This window comes from Camelus bactrianus, chromosome 9 (assembly GCF_048773025.1).
Source record: "Camelus bactrianus isolate YW-2024 breed Bactrian camel chromosome 9, ASM4877302v1, whole genome shotgun sequence".
In the NCBI taxonomy this organism is placed as follows: domain Eukaryota; kingdom Metazoa; phylum Chordata; class Mammalia; order Artiodactyla; family Camelidae; genus Camelus; species Camelus bactrianus.
In genome coordinates this window covers 46,591,803-46,603,886 of record NC_133547.1, presented here as the reverse complement: position 1 = coordinate 46,603,886, position 12,084 = coordinate 46,591,803, and the positions used below count along the sequence as shown (strand labels likewise).

Sequence of the window (12,084 nt, the reverse complement as noted above, 5' to 3'; positions counted from 1 at the left end):
GAAATCCCAGCAGCAGACCTCAATCTACACACATATCAAGGAATTCAACTTTTTCTTGTAATGTCATGACTTTTCTCTGCTACTTGGGAGACTGTCCAACATCACCAGTGGCACTCTGTATGGGGTCCTATGGTGTTAGTCAAGCTTTATGTTATCGCACTAAACATGCTGAAAAATATGCAAGGACTGCGAGAGATCACTTTTTGCTTGATATACAGTTTACTGGAGAGACAAACCACTCAGATGGAGATGATTAGCATCACTTGGCATTTTAAGCAGATACTCACAACACGAGCTCACTGCAACAGCAACAGGAGGTGGCTACAAAATTACTACAGTAGAAAGGATGTGCTGCAGCTATAATTCAATACTGCATCTTTACATTTGTTTCTATTTCTCTTGACTGTGAATGGTGCCATGTACAGTCTGCAGGTATGTAAGTTTTGACAAATTTTAATTTTTAGTAATAGGTGTATATTTTATGGTAGTAAATGATAAAATAGACTACTATGTACATATATTTTATGAATTCATATGTACCTGATTTTTTCCTTAATTTTTTTCAATATTTCTAGGCCATGTGGTTCATCTGCAAGTTTTTTCCAATTGTCACAAACCTACAAAAACTTCCTAATATATTTATTGAAAATAATCTGTGTGTAAGAGGATCTGCACAGTTCAAACCTGTGTTGTTCAAGGGTCAACTGTAGTTATCTTTGGGAAGTGAAACTAGAGATGGGATACAGAGAAACTTTAACTTTTCATTTTTTCTATTCCATACTACTTAATTCATTTTGCTATAGCCTCATACTATTTTTATAATCAAAACAATCTATATGAAAAACAACACATTACTCTTGATTTCTGAGGATCTACACAAGACAGAAGATAAATGTTTTATACAACTAATTTTAATGTAAGTCCTATGCTGTTAATTCTGTACACTGCAACAAACATTTGCACATATACTCTACCCCAAACATGAAATCCAGCACTGAGGACATTAATATTTCATGTAGACAATGAGAACAAGAGAAGTATTTTAAGTATACCTAAGGATGGATTAATTCTGTCTTAGTGTTAGAGAAGATTCATAGAGACAGTGATATTTGAGCCAGGCCTTGAAAAAGTAAAAGGATTTTGTTAGGGATAAAAAAAGAAATGATAAATTCCAAGCAGAAGAGAAAGCAAGAGTAAAGACAAGTGAAGATGTATGGTGGGCAGGTATGGACCAAATGCAGGGGAGAAGCAGTCTACCAGGAGAGGTGACTAAAAAGGAACACGCAGCGCTTAATTATTCAGTATAAGAGCAAAGAATATAAACACTGTGGAAGTAAGGAGCAAACTTTCCCACATGGGGAAGTACACCTGTAGAGTATAGTCCTAGAAGCAGGACTACTGTAGCAAAATTAATGTGCTCTTAATATTTCAACAGTTTCTTTTCCAAAGATTTCACCACCCACATCAAACAATATACACTCTCACTTCCAGTGTTTGCAAGTGACTAGACACTCTTGATCATACCAGAATGCAAACTTTTAAACTCTTAAGTAACTGGACAGTAAAACATGGTATTTGATTACTAATTTTCATTTCATTTCTTTATGAGTGGGTCAAATATTTATTTTTCATGTATTTATGGCATTTTCCATCTGTATTTTATCTGTATTTTTCAGTGAACTGCCTTTACTTACTTTAACTTAATACCTTTTCCTGAAAATTTTCACATTTTAAGAAAATCTACCCATCAAATGTATTGCAAATGTTTTCCCAGTGTGTCATCTGTCTTCTAATTTGTTTAATGTTCTTTTTTTTTTCTCTTACAGATGCCCATTTTTATGCAGTTAAAAATTTAAATCTTTTCTTCTATGGTTTCTGGGTTTTGTGTCATGCCATCTTCACCCACAGAGCTGGGAGAAAACAACTTCTATTTTTTTCAGATTTTATTTCATTTTTTATATTTAAAGCTATGTTCTATATAAGATCAATTTTAGTATTTATAGGGATCCAGTTTTATTCTTTTTTTTAATGGATATTTTTTCTAGCTTCATTTAATTATTTAACTTTTCCTCAATGATCTGAATTACCTTTTTTCAAAGATGACATTTCCACATATAAGTGGGCCTATTTCTGAACTCTGTCCTGTTTCATTGTTTCATTTACTCTTTTACCCTAATAAACCCTTTTAATTAGTACAGCTTTATAATAGTTTTTTAAATGATCTCTTTAATATACAAACATTATATACTATATGATATAAACTAGGTTATAATATATTTCATTATCTGGAAGCTCCTGTCTCCTGTGGTGATTGCATCCTTTGTTGGCATAGCTAAGCTGGAATTATATTTGTCAGAATTACTTTCTCTGTATGATTCTCGATTAGGGTTAGCCACAAAAAATATGCATATGATGTGGAGGGTGAAGTAAAGCAGGAACTATTATTCTTTGAGGGGCAGTGCAGGGTTGCTATGTGCTGCTCAAGTTACGCATGTTGTCAGTGATAACCTCGCTCAACTGGGAGGTGTGGGGCAGCTGCCAGAACTTCAATGTCTGCAGCTCCTATTGGACGTCCTTATCAGTTTCTCCAATTCTCAGGCCGGATATGTATAGCCCCATGGCATAAAGTGCCAGCTACTTCTGCCAGCTACCTGCTTATCAAAGCTGGAGGCAGTGAGGCACAGGTGTGGGACCATTTGTCCTCACTGAGTTCTAGTTTGCCCTTGTTCTCCTTTGTTTCACATCTATCTTTTTTCCCCAACTGCTAGCCCTACTGTCCCACAGTGACTTTATACCTGCTACCTTGTATTCTGTGTCAGGTATAATTCTAAGGGCTTCACTATACTAACCCCCATAACAACCCTTTGAGATGATACTATTATTAATTCCTCTTTTATGGATGATGAAGCTGAGGGAGAGAAATTAAGTAACTTGTCCAAAGTCACACAGCTATTAAGGCAAAGAGTTAAGAAAAGATAGATAAATATGAACTGGTTCAGAATACATGGTTAGATGTCTTTAACGTTTGACTAGCTTGGGTATATACAAGGTATACCTATTAAGTCTGTGAATGACACGAAGCTATAATAGCTAATACATTAAATGAAAAACTCAAGAATTCAAAACATTTCAATAAATTAGAAGAATATGTTAAATCTAACAAAATAAAATTTAATAAGGATAAAGATAAAATGTAATAAAAGTCAGAAAAGCTAATCATACCAATATAAGGGAGAAAATAATTATCTTAGTTCATGTTAAAAAAAAAGAGAGAGAGAGAGAGAGATCTACAGCAAAATTTCAAGCTATATTGACAGGGCTACCAGAAAACAATACAGTATTACCTTGCACTGAGGAAGGTATAATGACCAAATTAGGGATTGGTACTCTGCACTGGTTTACCCACATCTTGAATGTACTGTTCAGGCTAGAAAACCATGGAATCATCTCCAATGAAGCAAACCAGACTGGTATCAAGAAAGAAATATACAGAAACTTGCCATCTTTAGCCTGATAAATACAAGCATTTTTAGTTCTCATTCATGCAGAAAAGTCTCCATATTTCCAAAGGGCAAAACATGGATCCCTGAATGGAACTCACAGTGAAACAGATTTTAACTTAATATGAGAAAGATCTAATTAAAAGCTCTTGAGCAGTGGAATGGGTTAGCCTTATGAGGCAGCGAGCTGCCCATCAATTGAAGAGGTTAACAAAACACTTTATGACAAAACATTCTGTATATTGTAAGGAAACTTTTAACATTGGGAATGTCTGTGTGTGTTGGAGGGGGGAATGGGCTGCAGTGGTGCTGGACCTCTACATTTTTTTGTAGCTCAAAAAATTTCTTTTGATTCGAGGCACAAAGACAGCAACTGAATTTGAGGCAAAAAAATATGACTGCGGTTTAATTTATTTTTTAAAAAATTTTTATCTGATTACAAAAGCAAAACCAGAAATGGACTTAAAAGAGTAACACCAATTAAGCTAAGTCACAGTATACATTTTGATGTTAAAGACATATTAAGATGTTCATCTGTATGTTTCATATACACATATGTATATGCGCACTTAACAGCCTACTTAATATTATACTGTGACAAGTCTATAATCGCTATTGGTCCATAATATCCATTGTGGATGTGCCACCTTTTATTTCTTTCAACTAATACTGAACATATAGTAACGCCTTATTTTTATAACTGCAATAAACATCCTTGTACATAAATCTCATCCCATAGCTTTGACTATTTAAGAGTCTTGACATATTCTTATATAGTTTTCCAGAAATTTGCCATTAAATTTATAGTTTGAATTTTAAGAGACAGGAAGGGGAAAAAAAGCACACTAGCAAGATACACAGACAGACAGACAGGCACACACACAAAACAATTTCTGCCCCAGAGATTTTGATACAAGTGAAAGCAGGCACACTGTGATAGTAAACTTGGTCTTAATTTTACAGTATTTCTCTTTTCTTTTAACAACAAATTCATTAAGAAGACTATGATTCCAACTAACCTGCGATTTCTCTGAGCCAGTTAATGCCTGATAGATATGAACTCAAGAAAAACTGACTGAAAGGTAGCCCCAAGATGTACACTTTCCTCAGTTTATCAGACCTTCAAATAAAAATGCAACAGAACTGAGCTACTGTTTGACAAAAGCCCAGTCAAACCTGGGTTAATCATTATAGATACCGAGGTTACAGATATAAAATAATGCACATCTCCCTGGAAGTTTTTGTTAAGAGGAACTGATTTATGGCAGTAAATGGTACAAAGTGATAGAGCTATAGAGAATCCAAATGAGAAATGTTCATTTAACAATTCAAGGACTGCTGCTAGAAAACCGCTCCCAGAAGGCTCGGTGTTCCATCTGCTATTTCCCTTGGAATTCTTTTAGCTTAAGGGGCTTTTGCTCAACTGCTGTTTCACTAAAACCAATGAAAAGACAATCTGGGGAGGAAACAAAGCCATTACCAAAAAATATATTTCTATTTCCTGCAACTGGAGAAATGCAGCAGAGTAGTATTATTTTACCTACTTTTGTAAAACAATCCAGATTCCAAACAAAAGTCTAAGTTAAGGAATTTCATATGTTAGCTGAAAGCTATTCTTTCTTTCTTGCATAATTAACCCCTTACCTAAAAAGCAGACCGACTTGTATTTATTACTACTAATACAATAAAATCTTCAATTATCTAAATCTCCCCTCAAAACAGATATAAACATTCTGTAAATTTAATCTTGAAAAAATCTCTCCAGAGCCTTCTGTCCTATTCAATCTGGACTGATGACCCTCTTAATCTTCCTTTCACCTGTTCCCTGTATTTCATGTCTTCCATTCTAGTTTACACTCAGTTTTGATGGAGTAAGTCCTCTAAAACATTACTGAGAAAAAGTGCACAGAAGTAGATTTTTGAGACCTCATACGGCTAAAAACTGCAAATTCTAACTTGGAATTAATTTTCGGTCATAATTTTGAATGAACTGTGCCACCGCTTCTAGCCTCCACTGTTGTTCCTGAGAAATCTGAAGCCATTCTGACTCCAGATAATTTTTTCAAGATTTTTATTTGCCTCCTTTGGAAGTTATTAGATCTTTCCTTTATCCCAAGGGTTCTGAAATTCCATGGTGTTGTGCCTTGGTGTGGGTCAGTTTACATCCACTGTGCTGGAATCTTGATGGTTTCTTTCAGTCTGGAAACTTATGTCCTTTAATGCTGGGATATTTTCTTGAATTACCTTATATTCATATTTTACTTTTTAAAATAAATTTTAAAAACTCAAACTAGTAATGTATGTAATGCACATAGCTTTTATGCCTATAGTTTGATAAATATCTCTAACTCAGTACACTCTATTAGTATTTAGTGGGGCACTAAAATGCTCATTGGAAACTTGTAGGCATGTTATTAGCATTCACCACTGGGGGATGGGTGAGGAAATGGCCATTTTGTTGAGGGAAACTCACATATCAGTATCTATAGTTTCTTTTTCTTGTAGGCTAATCAATTTTCCCAGAAAATAATCCTCCAAGTTTCTATCCACTTTCAATTGTGCCTCATATCCCTAAGTCCAGAGCCTCCCTGATTTCGATCTCTTCATACAAGAAATCTCTAGTTTCATTTATGGTAGAGATCAGGCAGGGGTGAATTTAGGGTCTAACTACTCTTTATATATATAAAGTTCAAAAAAAATTCTATAGTTTTCAATCCTACTTTGTACCCTAGTCTTGGGTCCTGCAGGTTTTGAAGTTCTTATCAGCTTGCTTTATATTAACTTCCCCTGATACAGGTACTTAGCTTTCTCAGTTTTCCATCTTCTAAAAATAAGCTGATATTGCCTGTCTGCTGTTCATTTCTTTCTCATTCTTTTTATCCTTGTCCTTTACACCTTCCTAGTCCTCTAGTCATTTTAATGGCTTTTAAGAGGGAGTTGAGGATAAATGCAAGTGTTCATTCTCTAAGCTAAACTGTAAATCCCTTTCATTTGTTAGAAGTAGGCGTCTTCAAAGGTTCAGGTATGTCTTTTCTCTTCATCCTTAAAATCTTTCTGAACTTATCTTCTGAGCTCCAGATCTATATTTGTAAAAGCCTCTTGGGAACATATGTCAAGACTAACTCATTATCTTTTCTGAAATCGATTTCTTTTTGCAACTTGGTGTTACAATCCTTACAGTTACCCACAATAGAAACTTTAATGTTATCTCTGACTCTTCCTTCTTACTGAATCTCCCTATATCTAATGAGAAACTAGGGCTTGTCAATTCCACCTTTAGACCACTCTTATCTCATTCTTAACATTCCATTGTCTGCCTGATAACTACTTTCCTGACTACTAATCCATCCTATTATACCCACCCTGCCTTCCAGTCTGGTTTAAATGCCACCACTTCCATGAAGTCTTCCTTTATGCTTTTCCAAGTTCATTTAATTTGTCCTCCTTTCAAAGACTTGTACTTTATTAACATTTCTCTTATGCACTTAATATACTAACACTTCTTGCAAATTTGCATTCATTTTATTTCCTCTATTAGAGTGTAAGAGTTTTAAGGGAAGAGACTGAAGGAATCTATCTCTGATCTTCCTTATTAGTTTTTGTTTTACCATCAGCGTATACACTAAATGAATAAACACATTTGGGATGCTTGAGAGAAACAAGAGAAACAGAGGACACAGTCTTGTCTTCCAGAGAAGAAGGTGTATCAGTATGTATAGCTATGATGTATCTATACAGTAGAGCATCCATGATGAAATGTAAAAGGTAAAACGGCTCTCAACTTAAGTCAGGAACACAGGCTTTGTCATTTAATTGTGCAACTGCCCAGCCAATCTGCTGCCACCTCTGGAAACTAAAACACATGGATTGTTGCCTTTTAATGAATTCACAATAAATTTCAACCACTTGATACAATCTTAAATTAACAGTTACTCAGCTTTCAACAAAAGCTTATTTGAATTGACATGTGAGAAAAATCCGCCAAGTCATACTAATTTTCATTCCTCTGGAGTTTTACACTGTATTTTAACAATGAGAAAAACATAAACCTACAACTACCATTACTCTTCACAGAAAAGTCTTAGTTCAATTGCACTCTAATATTATGCCATCAGTTTTTATAAAGAATAAATCATATTAAGTGTTTTTCTGAGTCGTATTAAGAGTCTTCTGTAACATCACTGTTTAAAGATATTTACCATTATGTTGTAGGCTGAATCATATGAAATTGCCAATGTTCAACTGTTTACGACTTTTAAAAACAGCAATTTCATTTAGTTCATCTAATAGTTCAATATTTTAAAATTATGAACTATCAAATTAAGTCATCTTATAATTTAGCAGTAAGAAAAAATTTTGTCTCATCTGTCAACATAATCTGTTCTCCCAACTCACAGAGATGATAATGACACTGAGCAAGCTGCTTCCTTTTTGCTTTTACCTGCAAGGAAGCTTAGTGCTGTATGTAGTGCTTAACTGTGATAATTTTCTTAGCCTAGGTTTTGTTATAATTATCTCTGAGTCCTAGTTTGACTTTTTCAATTTTTATTGATCCAAATGTATGTTTGTGTGTGTGCGTGTGTATATATTATATATTATATATTATATACATATAAAAAACTGGGTACTTAGAGTACTATGTTGAGAAGCATTCTTCCTGAACTTGGCAGGGAAAAGTACGAAGGTCAACTAGTCACATCCCATACACATACTGCAAGGGGAAAAGCAGCATGCCACATATGTATTTGCAGCCCTACCCCCATGTGCTAAAGTGCTCAAGGTCTGTACTGATGAGGCATTTGAGAATTAATTAGGAAAGCCAATCTGCAAGAGCTAAGATCTGAACTTTATTTAGAGACAGGATAGGGGCATTAATTGATAGAAAGTGTAAAGGTATTCCTGCCAGAACCAATGAAATATTAACTAGACAATGAAATGCAAAGGAACAAATTTTATATAAATAGTTATAGAAAGACAGATAGATAAACTTGGTTTAAGAACAGAACATTTAAAGAAAAGAAGTGAGAAATCAAGCTAGACATGAATGAGCCATTGGAGCTTTTGGGCAAAAGAGTGACATGAAGAAAACGGTATGGGGATGTTGAAAATCAAGTAATTTCTTTTTAAGACTAGAGGAGGCCTCAAAATTAACATTTTACCACTACTGTAGTAATATTCAATTCAGGCAAAATGCCAGTAACACTGAGTAAAAGACTGCTAGAAAAAGGATATTCAGAGTCTCAAAGTTGTCATTCCACAGAGTACTTTTTTTTTTTTAATCTTTAAAAATTTTTATTTATTTATTTATTTTGGGGGGGAGTTAATTAGGTTTACTTATTTATATATTTATTTTTTAGAGGTGGTACTGGGGATTGAACCCAGGACCTCATGCATGCTAAGCACGTGCTCTACCTCTTGAGCTACATCCTCCCCTATTCACAGATCACTTTTTACCAAAAAAAAAAAAAAAATTTTTTTACATGACCTTATAATCAAACCTAAGCTTACGATTAAATTTAAAATCATCAATAATGAACTAAACCATTATCATGTTCCTGTTTATAAGATGTAATGAGGTCATATCATCTAAATAATATTCATGCCAAAAATGTTTAACCTAAATCTGATCAGAAGGAAACAATCACAAATATCAAAACTGAGGGACCTTCTTCAAAGCAACTAGTCTGAATACTTAGTGTCAATGTCACAAAAGACAAAAGAAAAATAGGGAAACTTTGTTCTAGGTTAAAGGAGACTAAAGAGACATGCCAAGCAAATGCAACAAATCATCCTCTATGGGATCCTAGGTTGGGATTTTTTTAAAAAGTTATAAAGTACAGTATAAGAACAATTGAGAAATAAAAGTGGACTACATAAGGAACAACAGTACTGTATGAATGTTAAGTTTCCGCAGTGTGGTAACTGTATTGTGATTACATAAGATACACCCTTTTCTTGAAAACTCTTTCATAAGCATCAGAATGCTGTGAGTAACTCTCAAATTTACAGCAAATAAATAAATACACAAACAAACGAAAAACCCAAATTAGTAGAACTGTGTGCATACGTACACATGAGGGTGAGGGAATGTGGCAAAAATTAACAAAAGGTAAACCGAGGTTAAGGCTAGAGTCATCATACTATTCTTAAAAATTTTCTGACCTTAAAAAGCTATTAAAAAAAAAGATTTTACATAATTTGGGTCAAATTCTAGAGTTGACAGATACGAAAACTGAAAGCACAGACATTTTATTTTGACATGTTCATTCAGCTAGGTTGTAGCAAGTATAGAATTAAAGCCCCTGCGGTTTTATCTCCGTCTGGTGCTCTTTCAACTATCTCATATAGTCTCAAGCTTAAGCACACGGGAAAAACCAACATAAGGGGAGGACTGGAAGCAGAGAACTGACTGAACCATCTTAGCAAAATAAGGGTCTTCACTAGGACTATAGATATGGAAGGGAGGGGGCAAAATAAAGAAACAATGTAATAAGAAAGTGATACATTAGAATAAGAAAAAAGAAATAATTACAATGTACAAGCTGAAAATATAGGAAAAGAAGAATATCAAGGATAATAAAAGAAAAACTGGATTAAGATGGTCATTTAGGACAAGACACTCAGTTTGAGATATGTACATTTAAATTATAATATACGACAAATGTAAGCTACAAGTATACGAGAATGTAAAGTCCAGGAGAGTAAGAACTTTTGTCCTTTTTGCCTACTGATAAATCCCCAAATAACCTGAACAATGTCTGGAAATAATGTTTTTTGAACAAACAAAGTGACAGTTTATGAGGAATTTAGGTAGAGACTGACAAGAAAATAGAAATGTGAGATTGAAGAGAAGGTATCAAGAACCTTACTTTGCAGGTCTTTAGGGAAGCAGACATATTTAAAGTCTCCACCTTCTTCCAGGAAAATTCATAGAGCGTTCTGCCTGGGGTTTTGAGTATAAGCCCAAACAATAAAGTGGTCTTTTCTCTTTTCCACTGTTCCCTTTAGATGTACCTTTACAGGAACTCTCATTGGGAGGATGAGTGGCTACGGTCATATACCCTCTAGTACCATCAAAACTCCACTGTTCTGGACAGATTTCATTAGCTAGAGCAAGGAGTCCAGGTGTGGTCCCAGGACCAGCAACATCAGCAGCACCTGGCAGTTTGACAGAAATGTAAATTCTTAGGTTCCACCCTAGATCTACTAAATCAGAGACTGTGGGCATGGCCCAGTTATCTGCGTCTTAAGAAGTCTTCCAGGTGATTCTAATGCCTAGTAAAGCGCTAAGCACAAAATAAAGGTACTCTGACAAAACATCTACCTCACAGTCCAACATCATTCTTCATGAGATGTAGCTAAACATTTAAGACTCAATTACATCAAAAGATATTTGTAATAAAATTCAGTGTAACATCACACAGTCGTAATTCATCACATAGTGACCATAGAGCAAATCCAGCCTACAATTAAAAAAAGGTTTTAAAGGCACCCACTTACTTTAATGTTTCAGCAAGAAAGAAGCTCTGCTGTACATCATCATGCGTAGGAGTAGAGGAATATACATCCTTCACCCCAGAAAATCCACCACTGACTCGGCAATACTTTTCAATAGCCTGTGAAAGAGATCAAAAGAATCAATTCTACATAATTTCAAGCTTTAAAGGACAAGTTAAGGAACCACAGTCAAAAGTTCACAGAGATCTACAAGAAAATTTAACAGTTTCAAAATAAGATTTATTATCAAATGGGAATAGTCTCATATTGGAAAAACTGACATATCTCATTTCCTGTAGAATTTCTCTCTCCAAAACTAATCTTTGTAGGACATCTTGTATTTTCCTAACTTAAGAGTCAAATTTAGGCTATTCACACTGAGTTAGAGACCTGTCTGGCACAATAAAACCTCATTAATTCTGACAATTTAAGAGGGAATCAGCTTGAATTTAAAATTTTAAATATAATTTTATCACTTCCAAGGATAAATAATAATCCAAAACATGCTAAAACTGTATTACTTAGGAGCTCTCCACAGCAATAGCAATGAGATATATTTACTGCAAACATCCTAAATGCCAGACAATGTATTGTCATAATCCTATGAGTTAAGCATTATAGGTGGTACCAACTGACAGGACGTGCCACCCACACACCTATTACAATAATAATTACAATACTGAGAACTAATGACACTTAGGTATTCACTACATGCTGAAGGCTCTTCTAAGAGATTTACATGCATTAACATTTAAATTTCCAACAACCCTATGAGGCTGTCTTAACAGTTGTACTTTTCAGATGGAAAATTGAGGCAAGGAGTAACTGGCTCCACATTATTAACCACTATGCTCTACTGCCCAAATGAGAGCTCATATTCTTATTTTATATCTTTTTGCATCTTTGAACATGTCTGAATAAAATACACTGAATCAAATGGAATCTATTCAAAACCCTGTTTTTAATTCAAGGTAACCAAATTTCTGCTTATGAAGATCTATCACATTCAGAATTAAGCCATTCATAAAAAGTGAAAGCATATGTGGGTCTTCTCTCTACTCCACCTAATCCAGGGAGATTCTGTCGA

The 12,084-nt window shown here is 34.6% G+C and overlaps 1 protein-coding gene across 4 annotated transcripts in view; it reads right to left on the bottom strand.

Moving 5' to 3' along the window:
* MAN1A2 (mannosidase alpha class 1A member 2) overlaps positions 1-12,084 on the bottom strand; it is a 149,153-nt gene that overhangs the window by 30,865 nt on the left and 106,204 nt on the right. For all 4 annotated transcript variants that reach the window (XM_010968097.3, XM_045505857.2, XM_074370275.1 and 1 more), the window contains exon 12: positions 11,001-11,116. In XM_010968097.3, coding sequence (XP_010966399.1) covers positions 11,001-11,116 — 116 coding nt within the window. The remainder of the gene's footprint in view (positions 1-11,000; positions 11,117-12,084) is intronic.